At 43.8% G+C, this 24,811-nt stretch overlaps 2 protein-coding genes across 2 annotated transcripts in view; both read right to left on the bottom strand.

Annotated features, from left to right (window-relative positions):
- asap2b (ArfGAP with SH3 domain, ankyrin repeat and PH domain 2b) overlaps positions 1 to 12,416 on the bottom strand; it is a 52,330-nt gene extending 39,914 nt beyond the window's left edge. Inside the window, exon 1 of the mRNA XM_004084002.5 lies at positions 12,047 to 12,416. Within this exon, the coding sequence (XP_004084050.1) occupies positions 12,047 to 12,172 (126 nt within the window). The 5' untranslated portion in view covers positions 12,173 to 12,416. The remainder of the gene's footprint in view (positions 1 to 12,046) is intronic.
- Positions 12,417 to 18,881: 6,465 nt separating this feature from the next.
- On the bottom strand, positions 18,882 to 24,219 carry LOC144990211 (uncharacterized). The gene is made up of 3 exons (XM_078943235.1): positions 24,213 to 24,219; positions 24,067 to 24,137; positions 18,882 to 20,799 (listed from the first exon to the last, which is right to left on the bottom strand). The coding sequence occupies exons 1-3, from the start codon at positions 24,217 to 24,219 to the stop codon at positions 18,883 to 18,885; spliced, it is 1,995 nt and encodes a 664-aa protein (XP_078799361.1). The 3' UTR covers position 18,882.
- Between the last annotated feature and the right edge of the window lie 592 nt (positions 24,220 to 24,811).

Below are 24,811 nucleotides of genomic sequence, written 5' to 3'. Positions count from 1 at the left end.
CTGTTGTAGCCACTCCTCCAGCTTGGGGGTCACTGCCCCGAGTGCTCCAATTACCACAGGCACCACTGTCACCTTCACTTTCCAAGCTTTCTCCAGTTCTTCTCTGAGTCCCAGTTTCTCATGTCCCTTCTTCCTGATGTTCCCATCGCTTGGTACTGCCACATCCACCACAACGGCTTTCCTCTGTTCTTTATCCACCACTACAATGTCTGGTTGGTTCTCCATTACCATCCTATCAGTCTGGATCTGGAAGTCCCACAGGATCTTTGCCCTCTCATTCTCTACCACCTTCAGAGGTGTTTCCCATTTTGACCTTGGGCTTTCCAGTTCATATTCTGCACACATGTTCCTGTATATTATTCCAGCCACTTGATTGTGGCGCTCCATGTATCAGAATCACAATCCTTTAATATCACTGTACACAAGAGGCTTGTTACAACAAAAATTCCTGATGCTCTCCAGCTGCTTAAGCAAAATAAAATAGACAAAGTGACATTTTTGAAGTTCACATTTTGTTTAGGACGTTGACAGCTCTGGGGAAAAAAAACTGTCTTTTAGTCTATTGGTGGGAGCTTTGTGTGTTCTGTACCAACAGCCTGACGGTCACAGTTGAAACAAATAGTGGTTGGGATGATGGGAGTCCTTGATGATTTGTTTGGCTCTGCTTGTGTAGCGAGAGCTGGCAATGTCCTCTAGGCTGGGCAGGAGGGAGCCAGTGATTTTCTGGGCCGAGTTGATCACCCTCTGCAGCGCTTTCCTGTCTGGGGCCGAGCATCCTGCACACCAGGCTGTGATGCAGTACGTCAGGATGCTCTCTATGGTGAAGGTCACCAGCAGCTTTTTCTCCAGGTTGTTCCTCCTGAGTATTCACAGGAAGTGGAGACGCTGCTGGGCCTTCCCTACTGTCGCTGTGGTGTTTGCAGTCCAGGAGAGGTCCTCAGTGATCTGCACACCCAGGTAGCGGATAGACCGGTCCCTCTCCACGCTCACCCCATTTATATGCAGTGGGGGTGGGTCCACTCTCCCCTTCCTGAAGTCCAGGATTACTTCTCTGGTCTTTGATGTGTTCAGGTGGAGGTTGTTTCCTGAACACCACTTTCCCAGTCTACTGACCTCATCCCTGTAGTGGGACTCATTTTCCCCTGAGCTGAACCCGACCACAGCGGTGTCATCAGTGAATTTGATGATGGAGTTGCTCGGTTAGGTCGAGGTGCAGTCAGATGTGTAGAGCATGTAGAGGAGTGGGCTCAGTTCACATCCTTGGGGTGATCCTGTGTTGAGGGTTATTGTGGAGGAGATATGGGGTCCAAATCTGACAGACTGAGCGTTCTGACAAAAAGTCTTTAATCCATGTTCACATGGGGGAAGAAAGGCCCAGGTGAAGCAGTTTCTCTGAAATGGATGTCTGGGATGATGTTGTTGAAGGCTGAGCTGAAATCCAAAAAGTGAGGCAGTGAGGGCAACTGGCCTGTAGTCGTTGAGACTGTCAGCTACTGGCGTTTTGGGAACCGGAATTATGGTGGAGGTTTTGAGGCAGGCTGGGATGCTGCATTGTTCCAAGGACTGATTTAGTATTTTGGTGAAGACCTCTGCTAATTGATCGGCGCATGCACTAAGTACTTTGCCTGGTATTCCGTCGGGCCTGTTGCCCTCTGTGTGTCAAACCTGGCAAAGAAGGGGTTTAGCTCTCCTGCCAGAGAGGCATCCACACCAGTGGGCACTGTGTTGCTGCTCCTTTGTTTTGTGATGTGGTTTATTCCTTTCCACATCTTCCTGTGGTTGTTGTCAGTGAAGTGGTCTTTGATCCTCTTTTTGTAGGCCATCTTGGCCTCCTTAATGCCTCTTTTTAGGGCGGATCTGGCTGCGTTGTATTGAAGCCAGTCTGTGTCCCTTGATCTGAAGGCGGTGTTCAGTTTTGTTAGAAGGGATTTTACTTCACTGGTCATCCATGGTTTCTGGTTATGGAATATTCTGATCATTTTTTACACGGTCACATTGCTTATGCAGTTGTTGATGTAGGTAAGGACTGCGTTCGTGTGATCTTATAGATTTTGGCTGTAGAATGTGTCCCAGAGTGTGTTTGAAAAGCAGTCCTGCAGTTGTGGGAGGGCAGCTTCGGGCCAGATCAGTATTGTCTTTGTTTGCCTTCTTAGGGAGGTGTAGGTGATGGTGAGGGACAAGCAGAGGTGATCTGAGCAAGCCAGGTGGGGGTAGGGTATGACTTTGTAGGCATGTTTGATGTTGGAGTAAACATGTTGGAGTAAACATGGTCTTAAGTGTTTTCTCCTCTGGTGGTAAACTTCACATACTGTGTGAATTTGGGGAGCACTGTTTTAAGACGTGCTTGGTTGATAGTTAGCAGGAGGTTTAGAGCGTGCTAGTGTTAGCATCTGGTGGTATGTAAACAGCTAGCACTAGAACAGCTGTAAATTCCCTCAGGAGATAGAAGGGCCTGCATAAGATGGCTAGAGCCTCCAAGTCTGAGGAACAGTGTCTTTCAGTGACTCTGCTGTTGCTCCACCACTCGTCGTAAACACAAAGCCCACCTCCTCTGCTCTTACCCGAGCTGTGGTCTCTGTCCTGACGATGTAGCATCCGGCCCGCCAGCTCAATCGCGGCGGCAGGTATGCACGGTTGTAGCCATGATTCGGGGAAGACAATCAGGCTGCAGTTCCGTGTGAAGCTATTTTTGGCTGTTTGTAATTCCAGTTTGTCCATCTTGTTTATATTGGACCTCGCATTTAAGAGGAGGAGGCTTGGAATTGCGGGTCTGTGCGGTTGTTTATGTAGCTTAGTATCTGGGCCAGCCCGGCACCCTCGCTTCTGCTTCCTCTATCTCCTCCATTTTCGCCGCTTGCCAGGTGGGCTGACCATCCACAGAGATTCCAGTAGCCTCGCTATTTCCTTTGGGATGTTGTGGCGCTGCTGAAAGTTCTTTGTTACTGGCCGAGTGTGTCTCAGACCAAGGTCTATCAGGTATTGGCGGTGGTAGATAAAATCGGCGTAGCAAAATTCCGAAAGTAAATGAAATGCAAACAACAAAACAAAAAGCCATGCTGGAGAGCTAAGAGACGCTGCACTCGCGTGCGCCACCATCTTACTATATGTATGCTTTCCCTCCAGGTTTCTTACACCCTGCAGTTATGTGCTGGGTTGTTTCAGGTGCCTCTTTGCACAGCCTACACCTTGGGTCTTGTCTGATGTAGTATATCTGAGTCTCTACTGTATCGCTCTGGTGCTCAGGGCTTGTTCCTGAGCTGCCAGGATGAGTGTTTCAGTGCTGTCCTGTAGGCCAGGCCTTTCTAGCCATTGGTAGGACTTCTTGATATCAGCCACTTCAGTTATGGTCCGGTGGTACATCCCATGCAGGGGTTTATCCTCCCATGAGGATCTGTCCTCCAGCACTCTGCTGTCCATTGCCTGAGACATTCACTGAGCACATTGTCAGTTGGGGCCTTGAGCTTGATGTATTCATGCATCTTGGATGTTTCATCCAGGATTGTGGCTTCCACACCCACTAGCCCTCGGCCTCCTTCCTTGCGTCTAGCATACAGTCTCAGGGTGCTGAAATCGGGATGGAACCCTCCATGCATGGTGAGAAGCTTTCGTGTGTTAACATCCATGCTCTGTATCTCTTCCTTTGGCCATCTTATTATTCCTGCAGGGTATCTGTTAACAGGCAGTGCGTGGCTGTTTATTGACCGGGTCTTATTTTTGTCATTGAGCTGGCTTCTCAAGACTTGATTTACTCGTTGGATGTATTTAGCTGTTGCAGCTTTTCCTTGTTGCCTGTTGAGTTTCCTATGAAGGCTCTCAGAGTCCTGTTGATGTTGTACAGCTCCAAGCATTCGGTGATCCACGTGTGTGGCATTGAGTCATAGGCTTTCTTGTAATCAATCCAGGCAGTGCACAGGTTGGTGTGTCGTGACCTGCAGTCTTGAGCGAATGTTCTGTCAACCAGGAGTTGGTGTTTGGCTCCTCTGGAGTCTCTACTAATGCCTTTCTGTGTGTTGCTCATGTATTGATCCATGTGCCTAATTATCTTGGTTGCAATGATGCCTGACATGAGCTTCCTTGTTGTGGAAAGACAGCTTATTGGCCGGTAGTTGGATGGGACTGCACCCTTTGAAGGATCTGAGGGATCCTACTGGATCAGGATCATTCGCTCTTCAGTTAGACATTTGGGGTGAGTCGCATCTCTTAGCAGCTGGTTCATTTGTGCTGCCAGGCGCTCATGGGGTGCAGTGAGTTTCCTTAGGCAGTAGGGATGTATCATGTCAGGTTTTCATACCTGAGACTCTTTCTTGGATGTCTGCCACTGTGATGGTTACTGGGTTCTGTTCAGGGAGGTTGCTATGTTCTTTTCTCAGAGAGACCAGCCACTGGGCATTGCTGTTATGTGCTGTCTCTTCCTCCCATATACTTTTCCAGTACTATTCAGTTTCTAGCCTTGGTGGGTCTGCTCTGCTGTTTTGACCCTGCCACTGAGCGTACACTTTCAAAGGTTGAGTTACGAACAGCCTGTTAATCCGTCTGGCTTCATTGTCTCTTATGTACCTCTTTAGGCGGCTGCCCAACGCTAGGAGCCTTTGTTTGACAGTTACCAGTGCTTCAGGTATGGGCATCTGGCTGTATCTCTTAGGCCAGGGGTGGGCAACCGCATGCGGCTCTTTCATCAATGTGCTGCAGCTCTCTTTGGTTTTGTAAAATAACTATCATCAGTTATTTTCAGTGGCAGTGGCGATCTCATAGGGGACATGAGCGCCCCCCCCAAAAAAAACTACGACTAAAACCACCCAATTAATTAAATTTGCGTTAGGGCGGCCCTACTATCCTGTCAACTTGCTGCTACGATTACCATATGTTGCACTGTCTCTGTGGAACACGCTGGAGGGGGGGGTTGCACGCCGGGTGAAACAACAAACATCGAATGTGTATATACATACAAATATATACACACATATATATATACGTATATGTATATATATGTATCTATCTGTATATATACGTACGTACGTAAGTACATACGTACATACGTACATACGTACATACATACATACATACATACATACATACATACATACATACATACATACATACATACATACATACATACATATAAAACAAAAGATACAAGTACAAGCACATAACTTCTGAGTACAAAAGTCATAACCTACAGGTATACAACTAAAGTCACAAGTACAAAACGTAACTCCTATTTCTAGCTCCATACTAAACCTGTCTCAGTACACAGACTACTTCCAGCCACTGACAAAAAAAAGAGGCAGGTACAGAAAATATCAACAATTGAATTGTTGCTCACTGTTGCAACACTGACAAGTTCTCCACCTGTATTTTTGTACTTAATTCCAAACTTAAACCCTCTCTCTTTTATACCTTAATTTTTTCCAACTGAATAAATAAACTGAATTCAAACCCAGTTGTCTTAAAACTTAGAGGAAACATCCTTTTACAAAAACATTTGCTAGAATAGTTCTGTTCTTAAGCTTCTGTCCAAAGTCACCCAAATTACCCATGATGCTTCACAGAAGAATTACAGTATAAGTAACTGGAGTTTCCTGTTTGATCAAACAAAAAGAGTTTACAACAAACTAAAGATCACAAATAGATTTCTCCTGAAGGCCTTTTTAGAAGTGTCGTCTTGTAGCTTTGTAAAAACTGGATTCAGAGGATCGAGTCAGAAATAAGTTAGCCGTGTCTCTTAAAGAGCAAACAAGTCCAGGCATGGGGAGACAGAAGGAATGAAGAAACAAGCATGTTCAGTAATGATATGAAGACACAGAGGCTGAGGTTCTGCACCTTAGAATTGAATTTAGACTTCTTTATGGCCTCAGGTCCACTGGGAGGGATTGCCCCAGCATGCACCAGAAAGACATGGACTGCAGTGTGTAATGAACTAAACTTTTTCCTCAGGTTTTACTCCCTGATTAAATATTTATCCCCGACTAAAAATATTTAGGACAGCTGGAGTGCTTTACAAAAAAATGCACATAAAGTAAACACAAATGCGTGCAGAATAAAGAAGTTAACAAATTCAGAATAAAATTATGAAGCCAAAAAAAAAGGTTTAATCATCTAAATGATGAGTACTTAGGTTAAAATGTCAAATCCACCAACATGGATTAAAACCGATGCAAATCTACAACTGCAAAACAGTAATTTATATCAAGAACGAATAACATTAACAAAAAATGAAACAGAAACAACACAATAAACAATAACAAAATGATTATTACATATAAGAAAAAGACAAACTGACACAAAGCAGTTCAAAACAAAAACAATTATCGGTCAGAAAAACGACAGAAAATTCATAAAATAAACACAAAGCGTTATTAAACCAACACACTAAGACACATAATCACAAAAACACACAAACTTCACACACAGACAAAAACCAACCATCAAAATAAACATATCATTTAAAAAACTGAAACAAAAATCCTACGAGTAACAGTAACTGAATCTGTAATCCAACATTTTAGTGGCAGACATATTCTGGCCTTGTTTTTGAAACACTTAGTTGTTCCAAGTGTGTTGTTGGAAACAACATTTTCTATTTGAGTTGTTGGTAGAAATCATGCTTCATACCTGGAAGTCTGGAATTCTACAAAAAAAATCTAAGGCTACTTTTCACACTGCAGGGCTTAATGCTCAATTCCGATTTTTTGAAAATATTAAATTTTTTTACAAGGCTGTTCACGTTTCCAATTAAATGTGAACTTTTGTGATCTCCTGTGTGACCATGAGATGACCCAGTAGTGACCCGTATGCGCAGAATGGTACTCAACGGAGAACAACGTCGCTGTTGTTTGCGGAAGTAGCTAACGTTAACAATGGATGTCAACAACATTGTTGTCATCAGCGGAGCCCTTTTTGCATTATTAAATTCATTTTCACAAAGGAGCCAGCACAATTACAATCTTCTCATTTTAAGAAGGCATTGGAGCCAGGATCGTCTGGACCCCCTGTTGTGGAATGGGGACGTGTATGTGGTGGGGCCGCGTGCATGTGTGTGTGTAAGAGAGAGGAAAGAGCGCGTGCAGCGCAGGAGGGAGTGACGGGGGTTGTGGGGGCGCGCATTCATGTTGTGTATTACGGAGGAAGGAGAACGGTAATAAAAGAATGCTCCCCCCAGAATAAATGCTGTTGACGCTCTGGAGAATCTAAGGGTCCGGTCCCCTGCGCTTCTGACCACGGTCGGAAAGGGGAAAGGTTTAACACCACGCCCGGCCATTTTGCTGGAAATGTTTTCAAAACCGCCCGGTTGCGATAAGAGCCCTTGAGTTTGGCCTAAATACAGTATAGCTGTCAACCCAAATATTAATCCAATCGGTGACCTCGCTTCCCTTCCACTGACTGGTCTCAGCAGCATCGTCCGCCATGGTTGATGTTTATGTTCTCATTCCCGCCTACTTCAACGCAGAAGTATGACGTTTGTAGCGTATCGATGACGTACGGGTCGGATTCATGTGGCCTGGCCGTTCAGACGGAGGTCGCATTTGAAAAGATCGGATACGTATCGGATTCAGGACCACATACCCAAGTGGCCTGGGTTGCATTTGAAAAGATCAGATCTGTGTCGTTCAGACTGTCATGAAAAGATCAGATATAGGACGCATAGGGGCAAAAAACTCGGAATTGGGTCGTTTAAGCCTGCAGTGTGAACGTAGCCTAAGTAGTGAGGAATGATCACCTGCTCTGTTTCTATCAGAGTTTCTAAAAATAAAATTCTGTATGCAAAGTTATATCTATCTAAATATCTTGAAATACATAAAGTAATCTCAAAAAACAGTCTTCCAAAGAATATTTGGTTTTATTAACATAGCAAAAACATGGCTTTATATTTTGAATCTAATTTTCATTTAGCAAAAAGTTCATAGAAGCAAAAAATATATCACTGAACCATTTTTGCATGTATTTATGTGTGAAATAAACAACATGCTACGGAACTCAGTTAGTGAGTCAGAAAATCTAAATGCTTTTAAATACTAGAACTTATATGAATACTATAGTTTAAATTCCTGTTCCTGTACTATAGTAAACTATTGGTTTATTTATGTACTGTAATTTTTTTCTTTTTATGTGACATTATCTTGTGTCTGCTTGTGTATAGTGTGCAGTCATATTTCTGCCCCTAAAATGAGAATGAAACACAGTTTTAACTAAACATTTTTGAAACTGCCATCAAAATGTACAGCTTTGAAAGTACAGTGGTCCCACTCATCATTCATAGAAGTTATAACCTAAGTATAACCTCCAAAAAATCATTGTGATGTCATTGTGTAAACACAAAATTACAAACGAACATACAATCATTGGCCACTTTATTAGGCAAATTAACACAAAATTTCTAATCAGCCAATCACATGGCAGCAACTTAATGCATTTAGGCATGTAGACGTGTTGATGACGATCAGCTGCAGTTTAAACCGGGCATCAAATAGGGGAAAAGGGTGATTAGAATCAATGAGCACTACATATCTGTGTGTGATTTACGTTACTGTTTACTAAAATCATGAATTAATGTTTTCTGATGATGATCAATCATAAATATGCACACTGAGCCTTTTTTGAACAGCTCTACACTCACAAAACTACAAGATCTCAGTGAGAAGCAGCTTGTTTTGTTGTTATGGGACATGAACTTCTTAGCTTTTACTTAGGATGGGAACTGAACTGAAACTATGTGCCATGTTGCTGCCAGTATCATACAAAAACGTGGATTGCTGTGCGTTGCAGCAGCTCATATAAGAACAAGTCAAACAGTGCAGCTTCACAGCAGCTAATGCACGGAGCATCAGCCAAAATGCTGTTTGCAAAGCGGGCCAAAGTTCTGCAGAACCTCCCAGCAATAGATCCTAGTTCAGAAACCTGATGGATCAGAGTGATGAGTACAACGCTCTGAAAAAAGGCCAACGTTGTGACGATGAGCGGTGAAAGCCGTGTTTACTTCCACAACAGAAAGTGAACATTTGTGAACAGCAGTATAGTTTCATGCTAAGAAAGAGCCCTACAGATGCAATAGTTTCTGTGAGGATGTTGATAGAGAAGGTCAGAGAAGGTCAGAGAGCTACACTGTGTCTTTGTAGATCTGGAGAAAGCAGAGAGGAACTGTGGAATTAAGTCTGGAGTGACAGAAAAGTATGTTAGAGCAGTGCAGGACATGTATGAGGGCTGTAGGACAGTGGTGGGGTGTGCTTTAGGGGTGACAGAGGAGTTCAAGGTGGGGGTGGGATTACAATAGGGATCAGCTCTGAGCTACTTCCTGTTTGCAGTGGTGATGGACAGACTGACAGATGAGATTAGACAGGAATCACCATGGACTTTGATGTTTGCAAATTTGTCACTATAAGCTGCTACAATGTTCATGCATGCTATTTTTGGGTTCATCTTATCACACATGACATACTGTCTCACTACCTGGTCACAGACAAACGAATCAGCATTAAAACCTCTGGAGTCACTTTACAAACAATAACATCCTAGGTAAAAATCCATTAAGACATCATCACTGTGACATTTTACAAAAACAAACTGTTAAGCTGGAAGAACATCCTTAAGTATACAAAACTATGCCAGTTTTATAAAAGCATCAATGGTCTGTCATCCCCTCCACTCAGTCAGTTTGTTAAAATGAGATCCTTTCCCAAAGAGACATGAGGGTCGGTTCGTCAAGACTGTATAGTTCCTCTGTGGAGAAGTGCCTTCAGCCTGAGCGCCTTCTCCATCACAGCACCACAAGAGTTCCTCATGTAATTACAGACCTCACCACATACACTTTGTTTAAAAAGCACCTAGAAAACCGGTTCATACCACAACAAACATGTCCACGTTGAACTGTATTAATCGTCTGCCCCTCCTTGTCCGATCTGTCACCCACTGTGTCACACTATGTTTTTATTACTTATATGTATTTTAAATGACTTTTTTTATTGTATATGAATATTTTCTATTAAGATATTTAATTGACATTTTGATGTCTGGCGACTTCAGATAAAAAATAGCCTTTGGGCTGATTCTGCCACATTGCAGCCATGCTTTGAATGACCACTGTCCCTGTTAAATAAACAAATATTGAAAGAAATATTGATATTGACAAAATAGATATTGTGATATGTAGCGAGAGCAGGGAAAGGGGGGGGGGGGGGGCTAGAGAGGTGGAGGTTTGCCCTGGAAAGGAGAAGAATGAAGGTTAGCTGCAGTAAGATGGAGTACATGTATGTGACTGAGAGAAACCCAAAAGGAGGAGTGAAGTTACAGCGAGAAGAGATAAAGAAGGTGGAGGAAATGAAGTATCTATGGTCAACAGTCCAGAGGAATGGAGAGTGTGGAAAAGAAGTGAGACAGGCAGGTTGGGGGGTGGAGAACGTGGTAGGTGTGATGTCATATCGAATTGTACATTTTAATATTGATTTCTAAATGGCAAATTGTATTTTCATAGACCAAGCCAGGATTGCATATTGATTTGTCAATTGAAAACTGCTCATTACTTTGTATTATGAATCAAAAAAACTTCTATACCTTAGTTCACCTTATGGGTTGTAGTTTGTACCGAACAAGTACAATCTTTTCCAAATTGCATTTTTTCATCTGCTCCTGATTCACCACGATTTGAATAAGGTAATACTCAGAAACACAATTTTCATTTTAATTTCTTTATGACTATTCTACCAAATAAGCTCAAATTCAAAGTTGAAACTTGAAGAAAAATTAGTATTCTATTTCTTATTTTTTTAGTATTTATATCATGTTTAATGTAAATATTTTCATCAAGCAAACATTCAACCTTGATTTTGTTTTTTTCAATATGTCTAAATAGGCTAAATATAATTCTTAATTATAATAATTTATCAATTTTTACATGTGTTTTTTACATATTTCTTAAATTTATATAATTTTCAACTTCTCTTTGATAAAAAAAGAAAATTACACATATAAACATGTTGAGAATGGAGAATACATTTTCCTTATTTGAAATTGAAATGTTAGGGTTCAGGACAGCTACGTCGCAATACAAAGTCATAAAAAAACAGGAATTTGTTTGTATTTAATTGCTTTTTGAAATAATGTAACTGGATAAAAAAGAATATATGATATTGTAAAAATGTCATCGGTTTGATTTTTAGTTTTTGTGCGACTGCCATTTGAACCAATTCAGTAGAATGGCCCATTTAGGTCCTCCATCATGAGAAAAATGCTACAATAACTTGTTTAAAACACCATTTTCATCAGAGTGGGTTTTTTAAGGGTATATATTTCGGGCGGCACCCACAAGAGTGAAGAGGAGTGAAAGGTGGAGCTTCAGAGATCAAGTTGTCTTACTTAGCTGCAAAAACATCAGAAAAAATAAGCTGCGCAAAAACTAATATTACATTAAAAATGTGTTATTTAGTGCCAAAGGTAATATATTATATGGACATACAGTATTTTAATCTAAAAGGCTTAAGAAAAGCATGATATAGGCCCCCTACAGACAGATGTTGGTGAGTTTACTTTCCCTGGCAAACATGGGAGATGTATTGATTGTAGTCTATTATTTAGAGAAATCAGTTGTTGGTTTGACTCTGAGTCTCTTCCAAACTCCTAACTGACGTTTTGGGCCGAATCAAACCTTTTTAACCAACCAGTGGGTGACTGTTCCAGACAGAACTGCAAACCAGAGAAACACACAACTTTAGTTCTGTGTGAGTATTTCAAAGTCTGCTAACTCACGGCTGAGTTACAAAAGCAGAACAGGGAGTTGCAGCAGGAGGAAGTGTGCGCGCAGTGAGCGCGTTCCTCTTTCTGAAAAGGGTCCGGCAGAGCCTCCCTTTACCTCTAAGGCAAACTCAGGAAGTGGATTCATGTCAACAATAAATACCTGTCATAACACAAATAAACAAAGTCAGCCTCCAAACGTCAGACTTTTTCTGATTCTCCCTTCACGTCTGACCTGGACCTGAATGCTTGGTCCCGGACTGAACTGCCTCGCTCGAGCCGCCGGTAGAGTCTAGGAGGCGATAAGGAAACGTTTGGAGCTTACCTCCTCCAGAGCGATCACTGTGCTCCTGCATTCCGGCATTCGGGTGGTGAAGCTGGAGGTGGTGGGAGCTTTGAAGTCCTCATTGGTCTCCGCCACAAAGTCTGAGACGCTGATCGAGTCCGGCATCGCGAACTGTAGCCGAAGCCGGCAGAGACGCTGCGCTGCTGGATCTCTCCGGAGCTGACAGGAAGCAGCGCGCAGCCCAGGTGAGCCGCGTCACACTCGTGCGTCCTGCCGCCGCCTCACCTGGGCACGCGCAGACGTGGGCTGGGAAAGAGGAACCTCCGTCTTGGACTCTGACGTATTTGACTCCAGAAGTGAGAAAAGACAAAACCAAGGTTTTAAAAATAGCATGTCATCCTTAACATTTGCACCAGTGATCTAAAAATTCAACCTTATGACGCTGAAGTTAGCTTCCGATTCGCGAGGGGACTAAAGAAACATTCCGCTGCATTTTTCGCACTAAGACCACCCTAAAACCGGGTCCTGTTCAAAAACCGCATGACCTGGACTGCTCAAACCTGGATTAAATTATAATTAAGATAGTAAAGAACATAACAAACACTGTTTCTGATTTGTGAAACCTTCCTCTGATCTGTGAAAATGTGAAATAGGTTGATTTTTAATCGCATTTTACGCACTGAGTCCACTTCAGACCAGGTCCAAAAACCGCTGGACCTAGACTGCTCAAACCTGACTTAAATTATGCGTTAGATGGTAAAGAACACATTAAATACAGTTTCTGATTTGTGAAAATGTGAAATAAGTTGATTTTTATCACATTTTGCACACTGAGTCCACTTCAGGCCAGGTCCTGTTCAAAAACCGCTGTGGGAAATAGAATTTAAGGATAATGGGGACAAGGGAAGGACAACTTTAAGGAAAACACCATAACAGGAACTTTAAAGTAAATCAGAAAACAAACCAAGAAATATTGAACAAAAAAACAAAACTTAAGTCAGGGGTACATGCTAACCATGACCATAACTATTTGTCCAATCTGACATCTGTTTCCCAGTTTCTTTTGTATGTTGAGATTTAGATGTCGCCTCGTCTAGCCTTCTTGGATTCCTGTAGTGCATCGTAAAAGTGCCAGCTTTTGTCTGGGCAGAATTCTGTGGATTGCAACAAAGTGATTTTGGTCACCCAGGTGATATGTTAGGGCCACCGGCTCGTACCTGTGTGAACTAATACAATAGTACAATGCAGTATAAAAAATAAAAGTGTTAAGGAATAAAAAAATACATTTCCACCCAAATTTCATGAACAGGACCTGGTCTGAGAAAAAGCGATAAAAATCAACTTATTTCACAAATCAGAGGAAGGTTTCACAAATCAGAAACTGTGTTTAATGTGTTATTTAGTATCCAATGCATAATTTAATCCAGGTTTGAGCAGTCCAGGTCCAGGACCTGGTCTGAAGTGGATTCAGTGTGTAAAATGGGATAAAAATCAACCTATTTCACATTTTCACAAATCAGAAACAGCGTTTATTGTGTTCTTTACTATCTAAATTATAATTTAATCCAGGTTTGAGCAGTCCAGGTCCAGCGGTTTTTGAACAGGACCTGGTCTGAAGTAGACTCTGGGCGTAAAATGCGATAAAAATCAATCTATTTCACATTTTCACAAATCAGAGGAAGTTTTCACATATCAGAAACTGGGTTTAACGTGTTCTTTAATATCTAATGCATAATTTAATCCAGGTTTGAGCAGTCCAGGTCCAGCAGTTTTTGAACAGGACCCAGTTTTGGGTGATCTTAATGCGAAAAATGCAGCGGAATGTTTCTTTAGTGCCTTCGCTAATCGGAAGCTGTGAATCGGAAGCCAACTTCAGCGTCGTTGTTTTAAGTGGCTACAAAAATAAACGTGTATACTTTAATCTGATATAAAGACACTGGTTTGGTTTGGACATCCCATCGATAGTTTAGCTTAACAGGTTCATTTAAATGCGTTCTATATTTTTCTATTTATTTATTGTTTTTTGACAGGGTCATTGTGCATTAAAAAACCTCCCTGATGAATCGATGAATGGAAATACATTCTACAAAGGTGAAAATGTGTCTAAATGGTCGAGCTTGTAGATTTGATGTGAGAACTTGTAAAACAGAATGTGAGAACATGCTCACCAAAAATTTGCATCTGTGCGTAAAAATGTTCTGCTGTAAAGTTTGACAAACTAAATTACAACTGACAAATTCCCATTTGCATGTGTTTATTTAGCATCACAACGGCGCTCGGATTTTTGACACATTCCTTGTGAAACATTTGTCTCAAAACTGATCTGTGTCCGATAATGGAACGGGGGGTTAGAGGAGGGGGGACTTTCTCACTAAATATCGATCTTAGCACAAGTCTTCATTACTATCTCATATAAATGTAGACATTTATTCATTTTTGAGAGATGATTGATTATTACGAAATGGTGTTTTCATGGAATTTGCACTTTGTTGACGGTCCCTTGGCAGCCGCCTCACTGCTGTGTCTGCATTCACAGCTGGAAGAGGTCATTTCTCATTAAAAGGCAGAAAAAACAATCTTTTTTCTTTTAAAACCCATTTGTAATTCCCTCTCTGTGTTCATATAAAATGATTGAGATACTTGCTGTAACATTTGAACGTTTATCAGAAGAGTTGTTGAGATCTAAATTACTTTACAAGTTATCTGAGTCCTGCACTCTGATTGGTTGACCCCCCCCCCCTCCTCTAATCCCCCCTCCCCCCTGTTCCATTATCGGGCACAGATCAGATCAGTTTTGAAATAAATGTCTTGCAAGGAACGCGTCAAAAGTCAGAGCGCAGTTGTAGCGCTCGTGATTCGCGGCAGCCGATTCGCACACAAGCAGAAGCCCATTTGAGCAGTTGTCATCACAGATTTGAGGTTGTAACGCTAAATAAACACATGCAAATGGGAATTTCTCAGTTGTGATTTTGTTTGTCAAACTTTACAGCAGAAGCTTTTTACACACAGATGCAGAGTTTTGGTGAGCATATTCTCACATTCTGTTTTACAAGTTCTCACATCAAATCTACAAGCCCGTCCATTTGGACACATTTTTACCTTCATAATATTCCTACAATCTAACCAGATTGTTCTGTCTGTCGTAAGTTGTGTATCAAATCAGATTCACTTAGATTTTTGTGATGAAGGAAGTCAAAGAGATCAGTGGGAGATGTTCCTGCGAAATCATCAATGGAGTACTGTGTTTAACCCTTGTGCTATCTTAGATGACCCCCCCCCCCCCCCCCCCCCTTACATTGACGTGTTCTCCCTACCATGGCAAAGGTGGATAAAGGTGGAAAGATTTCATGTAATCCATGGACACCAGTGAAGATCACAAATCACTGAAGAAAAAAGGTTCAGAGCACTGTCTGGGTCTAGATTGTCATGACTAGAACGCGGGACGGACCCAGATGCTGAAACCCAGAGGCAGAGACAAATAGGTGAGTGGTAAGTAAGATGTTTAATAACGTTCTTGTTGGTTCCTGGCGAGACTGTGGCTGGAGATCTTGAGGAGAGCTATGGCTTGATGCATGGCGTGGCTGGTGAACTAGAAGAGCACAGAGACTGTGGCTCACGTTCACAGGTGGCGTAAGAACAGGACGGCTGTGGCTTCTGCTGCTCGAGGTGGTAAGATTCAGGTGACAGAAAACAGACAAAGTTTTTTTTTTTTTTAACTTGTCCTGTCCAACAGCTGGGCAGACAGATGAGAGCTGAGGGCCTCTTGTGTTGGACATATTTTGCTTTAACAAGAGGGGTTATTAATCTTCAGACAAACCAAAGGTATGTCTGAATAAACCCCTTTTGTAATTGAGGCCAAACTTTATTAATTTCAATCATGTTTGAAAATCTTTGGTGTTGGACCGGACGGAAAAGGAAAGAGGGGAAGAAGAGAGAGGGACGTTAGAGAGAGGGGGGGGTAGGAGGGTGATAATAGGAGGGGAAGGGGGATAAGACCATGAAGCAGCATACAGCTTACAGTTTACTGGTTGTTAATCATTATGGTAAGGTTTAAATGCAGTACAAAAAGGGCGGGGCCCGTCCACACACACACTCAAATGTTATAAACACACCTGCTAGCTGCAAAAATGTCCACCTGTCGACATGTACACAAAACAGATAGTGTTCACACACGCATACTTATGCCTTAAAACCAACTAGTGTGAAATATTTCAGTCATTCAGTCATGCAAACTATTAGTGCAAAGGTGAGCTAACACCTTTGCTCAGGTGAGTGTTTATGTTCTTCTAAAATGGATGGTGGAACGTGAAAAGAAGGAGGGAGAGTGCCCAGCCACCCCCACCCCAAGACCCCCACCGCAGCAGCAGCGGCAGCCGGAATCCCCCCAACGCCACACGGGAACCGGCAGGGAACAACCGCTGCCCGGGCGACCAAGCCCGCCACCCAGGCCAGGGCCAGCAGGGCCGCCGCAAGGCCCCCAGAGCCAGAGGCCAGGGAGGCACGGAGGGAAAGAGAGCGCCGCCCCAGCCCAACCAGGAGAGCAGCCCCCCCGCCGCGCCGGGAGAACCCAACGCAGGGCCCCACCGGAGAAGGACGCCCACAGCCCCAAACGAGCACCCCACCACCACCCAGGAGTTCCAGGCATCCCCCCGCCCCAACCCCAGGTACGAGCCAGGACCCCCCAAGGGAGACCCGCTCCGCACTCCAGGCAGCCATCCGCCCGGCCCACGGTTGGTCCAGGGAGGAGCGAGGCAGGGGGCCCGCTGCCCCCGCCCAGGAGGGGGGAACCCCGGGGAAAAAAAGAGGGCCCACAAGGGGTGTTGTAAATATGGCCCGACCAGGCTCGGCCACAGTTGGAAATTTGGCGGGGCCCAGCACTCAGGAGCAAGGACCAGAACCCACCCCCCAGGGACCAGACACCCCCGGCTCAGATGTAATGTGAATCCCCCCACCGCGCAAAGAGAGCACCGCCGGGCCCAGGAAGCCGGCACCCCGGGGACACGGCCGCCGTTGCAAAGGGGCCCGTACCCCCCACCAGGGAAGAGGTAGGGGACAGATGGACCCAGGTCCCACCTTCCTTGCAAAATGTGTGTGCGTGTATGTGTGTTTGAGAGGGTGTGTGTGTGCATGTGTGTGTGTTTATGTTGGGATGTATATATTGAGGGGGGAGAGGTGTGTGTACTAAGGGGGGTGCAGTTAAAATTGGCGGGTAGGGCATTAAGGGGACATCTCCTGATTACTCACAGTGATGTCCCCTCACCCTCCCCACCAAGGGGCCCTAAATGTCTAAGGTGCGGTTAAAATTGGCGGGTAGGGTGCCAGGAGGACATCTGCTGCTTGCTGGCAGTGATGTCCAAGCACCCCCCCCTACCAAGGGCCCTACATGTCTAAGGTGCAAATAAAACCGAAAGAGGGGGGGCCCACTCCACACGGCATCCATAGGAGGGGGGCCACTGCCAAGTAGCCCCCCCCCCAAGGCGCATCGCAGGCTAAACCCCCCACCCCCTCACCCTAATATGAGGTTATATGAGGAAGGGGGTAAGTTGGGGACAGCTGGTAGACTGACAAAGTTAGACTGACAAAGAAAACAGACAAAGTTAACTCAGGACGAGACAAGGGCCCAGGCGTAGTGAGCTTCTGGAGACTAAGCACCATCAGGGTTAACGGACTGGCGAAGAATGATGAAGCTGGGTCTCCTTTTGTAGCAGGTGGCTTGATGGGTTGAGTAGTCACAGCTGAGAAGAATGAGCAGCAGAGCTGGAGGGGGAGGAGTCTGACAGGCCACCATGACATAGATTCAATTCAATTCAATTCAATTTTATTTGTATAGCCCAAAATCACAACAACAGTCGTCTCGATGGGCTTCGAAGTAAAACATGAACTCAAAAGGATCATGAATACAAAGAGTTGAATAGGAAAATACTAAAATGAACTAACAAACTGACTAAACTATACTGGCATCCCTGCCCTTAGACCCCCCTTCGCGGTAAGGAAAAACTCCCAAAAAAACCGGATTCCGGAAAAAACGAAGAAACCTCAGGGGTGCCCACATGAAGGAGGGATCCTCCCCCAGGACGGACAGGCGATTTACCAGAACTCCTAGAGAAGAATTAACTTATCTAAATCTACAACTACATATATAAAAGTCCAGCAGACGAGCTTCATCCAGCTGTGGTTGTGGGGACAGTCAAAGGCGCGAGTCGAGCCAGAGGCAGGATCCACAGCCAGGTGTAGGAGCAGAGGCGAGGTACTCGGTCAGATACAGAGCAGAGACGAGCCAGAGGCAGGGTCCACAGCCAGGTGTAGGAGCAGGAGCAGAGACGAGGTACTCGGTCAGGTACAGAGCTGAGACGAGCCAGAGATGAGCCAGAGGCAGGATCCACAGCCAGGTGTAGGAGCAGGAGCAGAGGCGAGGTACTCGGTCAGGTACAGAGCAGAGACGAGCCAGAGATGAGCCAGAGACGAGCCAGAGATGAGCCAGAGACGAGCCAGAGATGAGCCAGAGACGAGCCAGAGATGAGCCGGAGACAGGAACCACAGCCAGGTGTAGGAGCAGGAGCAAAGGCGAGGTAAACGGTCAGGAACAGGAGCACGGATGAGCCAACTGGAGTCTGGAAGGACTCCCACTCCCCAGGAGGGGAGAGGAAAAGAGGGACAATACATGAATCGCACTGTACCAAACAGAGGCATGGTGAACTAAATGATGAATAATGATCAAGAATAGAGGAGAGGAAGGGTAGAAGTAGAAGAGAAAAGAGGACAGAACCCCGGAGCACCATAGTTACCCCAGCTTCAATTTCTAGCAGCCTTTTAAAAGAAATAGTTATTAAGTTTAATTTAAACAATTTAACATTAAGTTAAATAATCTCTAAATACTAACTAGTCTGACAATAAGCCTGTCCAAAGAGGAATGTTTTCAGTCTAACTTTGAATGTAGAAACTGAGTCGGCCTCTCTTCCATGAGCTGGGAGCTTATTCCATAAAACAGGGGCTTGGTGGCTAAACGCTCTACCTCCAACTGTACTTTTACTAATTCTAGGAACCACAAGCAGTCCTGCATTTTGCGAGCGAAGTGTTCTCATTGGATGGTAAGGGACTATGAGGTCCTTAATATAGGACGGGGCCATTCCATGTAAGGACTTATAGGTTAACAGGAGGATCTTGAACTCGATTCTAGAATCAACTGGGAGCCAGTGAAGTAAACTAACACAGGAGTGATGTGATCTCTCTTTTTCAGCATCACTCTTAGAAAGTATATTTCTGATCTTTGCAATATTCCGCAGGTGAAAAAAGGCAGTTCTACACGCCTGAGATATGTGAGCCTTAAATGACAAATCCTGGTCAAATAAAACCCCAAGGTTTCTAACTGTGGAATTAGGGGCTATACTTATGTCATCTAGGGAGACTATCTGAGCAGACAGAGCATCTCTGAGGTTTTTAGGACCTTGTATAATGACCTCAGTTTTTTCTGGGTTCAAGAGGAGGTAATTAATTGTCATCCAGGTCTTGATGTCACTGATGCAGGCATTCACTTTCTCTATCTGGTCATTCTGGTCAGGCTTCATGGATAAATACAACTGCGTATCGTCGGCATAACAATGAAAATTAATGCTGTGTTTCCTGATTATGTTTCCTAGTGGTAGCATATAAAGTGTAAACAGGATCGGTCCCAGGACTGAGCCCTGTGGGACTCCATAGTTGACTTGAGTGCACTGAGACGAATGGCCATTTACATTAACGAACTGATACCTTTCGGACAGATAGGATTTAAACCACTGGAGAGCAGATCCTCTGATCCCTATGTCCTGCTCTAATCTATGGAGTAAAATACCGTGGTCGATAGTGTCAAAGGCAGCACTGAGGTCCAACAGGACCAGAATAGAAAGTAGTCCCTTTTCTGAGGCCAATAACAAGTCATTAGAGACTCTAACTAGTGCAGTTTCCGTGCTGTGGTGGGGTCTAAACCCCGACTGAAAGTCTTCAAAGTGGCTGTTGTCCTGTAGGTGGCAGTAAAGCTGCTTAACTACAACTCTTTCTAGGATTTTAGAAATAAAGGGCAGGTTTGATATCGGTCTATAGTTGGCCAAGATGCTAGGATCCAAACTGGGCTTTTTCAGAAGAGGTTTAACAACTGCATATTTAAAAGACTGTGGCACGTAACCCGTTTCCAGAGAGGCATTTATCATTGTTAATATGGAATCATTAATTAGGGGAAAAGTTTCTTTAAAAAGTCTAGTGGGAATTGGGTCTAACAGACACGTTGAGGATTTGGAGGACGTAATAATTGATGTTATTTCCGCTTCATCCACAGCAGTGAAGCAGTCTAATGTTACAGAGGTTTCTATGGATGCCTCCATTTCTACCGCTTCAGCCTGTTCTGGGTTGATAGTAGGAATAACTTGATTTAACTTATGTCTAATATTTGAGATTTTACTATCGAAAAATGTAAGAAAATGATCAGAGCTGAGAGAAACAGGAACATGTGGTTCTACTGAGCTCTGACTGCGAGTTAATTTAGCAATAGTGCTAAAAAGAAATCTTGGATTGTTTCCATTCTCTGATATTAAGGTTGAATAGTACTGGCTTCTAGCTCTACGCAGAGCTTTTTTATAATTTAATAGGCTATGTTTCCAGATATCCAGAGACTGCTCTGAACCGGAGCGGCGCCATTCTCTTTCCAACTTACGGGTTTCTTGTTTAACAGAACGAGTTTCAGCGTTAAACCACGGTGCTACTCGGTTTTGTCTGACGAACTTAGGACATAGATGACCCAACTCCCAATAGTAAAGTGCCTAGGATAGCACAAGGGTTAACTGAGACGCATCAAAAAGTGCTCCGCGGCTCTGTGTGAAAATGGACAAGGCTGCATGTGAGAAAATTTGATAGTTCTCCTGAACTTCTATCCATTTTCTTAACCCACTGTATCCCTTATATAATATTATAAGCAGTGTTTCCGGAGCCCGTCCTGGCTGCGGTTGGGCCGAGGTGGGTACACCCTGGACAGTGTCACAGGACCCATGGAGCTGGAGCGATGCGCTCGCTATGCCGGCTCCTGGAAGGCGAGCTGGCGGCTAGACAGAGACCTGATGCAGGATTGGGAGGCCAGATCAAGTCTCCTGAACTTTATTATATTTTTCTTATTTTTATTGAGACAATGAGAAGAGGTGCCCCTATTATTCTTGTTTTTATTTTTCCCCTTTCAGGTTAATGCGGAACCACCAAGTCTTCAAACTCGGTTAGAGAGAGACAGGTATACCACGGAAATACCCCGGTACAGTGAAGTTCACCATTGTGAATCTGAAGTGCAAATCGCATTCGGTGTGAACGCAGCTTGAGGCACCATCTTTATGGGTGCCGTCCAGTCAATGACCTCAACACTGGATTGCTGCGCACACACTTTCTCCTTCTGCAACTCACTGTTCTATTAAAGTTTCTTCTGCTTTTATAACTGCTTTTATAAACAGAATGTTGGTTATGTATTTCACAGTTTATTTTTGGAGTTCTGTCTGGAACAGTCACCCACTGGTTGCTTAATAAGGTTTGATTTGGCCCAAAAGGTCAGTTAGGAGTTTTGAAGAGTCAAACAAACAACTCTGATTAAACATCAAATCTCTCTTAAAGTCTACAATCAATAAATCTCCCATGTATGTCAGGGAAAGTGATCTCACTGACATCTGTATTTGATCATGCTTTTCTGTAGATTACCTTTGGCACTAATTAACAAACAATATTTAGATGAAATGCAGTATTTCCCCTTTATTCGTGGGGGTTAGGGACCAGAGACGCCCATGAATACACTGAATCAGCAAACATGGAGAACCTCCCCCCACCCTCACAGCAGAAGAATGTCCGTCAGTGATCCTTACTCATCAAAAACCCTTCTGAAACATGTTGATGCTTAGTAAAACATCTATTAAAGGACAATGGAATATTGCTCAACATGAAGAGTTTGTTTCATTCAGAGCAATAGACTGTACTGTAGATCACTGTTTTTCAACTTTTTCTGAGCAACGGCACACTTTAACCTTGACAAAAATCCTGCGGCACACCAGCATCCAAAAAAAAAAAACAGGAGAAACTCATTGTCTGTATTGATCTACAGCTCCTCCACAGTCTCACACGCATTTTTGTGATAACTGTGGCAGAAAAAGCTGGAAGTTGCAGCTGTTTTTTCTAAAAGATGTTATAAAAGTTAAGTTAGAAGATTCAAAAACTGTTTGCGGGTTCGTTGTTGTTTCAAGACGTTTAGAGGAGAGACTCATTGTGCGCTGAGACGCTGTCACTTCAACCCAATGCATCATGGGAGATGTAGTGCAAAAAACGCTGAACGCAGAAAGACTCGTGCCTCTGAGCTTCATTATTTTGTTCACTTGTTCCACGGTCTGACACCGGATTCTGTGGAAAGCTTTAGCTGTTATTTTTGTTGGAACTGAGAGACTTCTTGAACAGAATCAGAACAAGGAAGTGAAGACTTTAACCACTTCTGATTGCTCAGACTGATGACGTGTGATTAAACCTCCAAGAATGATTGGTGGAGACAGTTAAAGGGCTAAATCGTAAGTCTTTAATAGAATCAAATAAACACAAAGAAAAAAGTATTTTATGATCTTTCATATTCTTAACTCCTCAGTGTTTTATCAGGGCCTTTTTGGATGAACACAGAGCTGATATCCTGGAGATGGTAAATGTTTTTAAATCAGTTAATGAGGGCAATTTCACACGGCACACTTGACCATCTCCTGATTGATTCACACTGATTGAAAAACACTGCTATAGAGTATGAGGTGCCGTGTAGGACGTTATTCAGAATTAGCATTCATAAACACGAATGAAATCTCTCACACACACTAGTGAAATGCTTGTATACATATAACTGAAAATATGTTCATTCACATACATTTGTAAAAATCCTGTCACATACACAAGTGTAAATCCTCTCACACTCACTACCGAAAATCCTCTCACACTCACTACTCAAAATCCTCTCACACATACTACTGAAAATTTCGACAGAAAAGGAAGGCATTTCAGTAGAAACGGAAGTTGGCTGAGTATCGCGAGATTTAATGGCAGTAAAAAGCGTTGCTATGGTGATGTGTATCGGCAGCCTAAAACAACTCCGACCAAAGTAACAACTTTAAACTATAATAGACTGTCTGAAGCAGAGACTACAGCCCTGCGCGGGACTATCTTCCTCATCCCGCTACCGCCTGCACCCGCAATATGTATGTCCACTCCCGCCCGCACCCGCAAAACTCTGAGAATTTATTCCCGCACAATAATAGAGTCGTATTGATTTTGTATCTTCTCCCGTCCCGCAAATTAAAAAACAAGTATTTCTATTGATATTATTAAAGAGATTCATGTCCCTCCTCCAGCCTCATCTTTTCATGCATTCCTCTTTTGTGTAATGTGCAACTTAATTATTATATATATTTTTACTAATCCTGTTGTTCACTGAAGGCCACACGTTCCCAGATGTTTTTGCCACGGGGAAAGTGGGTTTTCTCATGAATATATATTAGCGGACCACGTTAGGCTGTGCAGCTGTTGGATTCTTATGTACTGAAGCTCCGTGAACGCACCAGGTAGAGACGCCTTATGGACTCTGTCATCTAACCTGTTGTTGGGGGTGTCCAACGCACCGCCCCGCCTCTTAGAAATTGTGTTCTTTAAAGCTTGATACCGCGGTCGCGTGTGGGCGGAGCTACCAGCTAAAGTTATGGTCTGATCGCTACATGGAGCGGTGTCTGTGTTTATCAATGCATGGTAGACACGAAGAATGTGGAGAAATCAGGTTTATTATTTTGAAGAGTTCTACTTGGTAATCATGTTTCCATGTTTGAGTTCATGAGATCATCCCAGAGAAAATCTCTGCTTCAACTCCTGCAGTGAAAGCTGCGCCTTAATCTGACGCCCGTGTTTCCATCTGACAGAGTTTAATGCCAAAGCCCCTCCTCTGTTAGGATTGTGAGCTCCTCCCACTCCTACCGGGGAATAATCGCCTCACCAGTTTCCAGTCTCCTCATCAACCTTCAGCCTATTTATGGACTCCTCACCTTCCAGCCGATGTCAGTCCGTCTGCTCTCAGCGACATTGCCTCCAGCATCCTCCACACCTTTGGTCTCATCTGCCGTCCAGGATCCAGCCGTCTAAGCCGGAACTTCCCCACCACCACTGGGACTGATTAAAAACTCTTTCTCACCAACCATCTCTGTTCTGTCCTGCTTCTGGGTCCAGCCTCGTGAACTCTAACAGAACGGACTGACCATTATGGACCCAGCAGGCTCAGACCCCATTAATCAGACTCTGTCTACCCATGCCTCCACCCTGGACCGACAAGGACAGATGATCGACGCTCTGTCAAACAATCAACAGACCATCTCGCAGCAACTAGCACAACTCCAATCTCTGCTTCAGACCATCGCTGACGCGACACACTTACCTTCGGCTTCAGCTGCTCCTCCTCCTCAGCCGCCTCCTGTGAGTTCCTCGCCCGTAGATGAAGCACGTATTCCTAACCCGGATCCATTTTCCGGAACCACCGATCACTGTCGTGGTTTTCTCCTGCAATGCACTCTGGTCTTCTCACAACAGTCTGCCATGTATTCCTCGGATGAAGCCAAGATTGCCTTCGTCGTTGGTTTATTGCGAGGTCGGGCTCTGGAATGGGCAGAAGCCTTCCTGGCTAATCGCAGCTCCGCTCCATTATCTTTTCAAGCCTTTTTGGGGCATTTCAAACAAGTGTTTGAAACACCAGAAAAGTACCACGACTCCTCCAGGAAACTGCTCAGTCTCCGACAG

Source organism: Oryzias latipes, chromosome 24, assembly GCF_053564925.1.
Source record: "Oryzias latipes strain Hd-rR chromosome 24, Olatipes_Hd-rR_3.1".
In the NCBI taxonomy this organism is placed as follows: domain Eukaryota; kingdom Metazoa; phylum Chordata; class Actinopteri; order Beloniformes; family Adrianichthyidae; genus Oryzias; species Oryzias latipes.
Note: the sequence above shows the minus strand (reverse complement) of the source record. Positions and strands in the feature narration are given on the sequence as shown.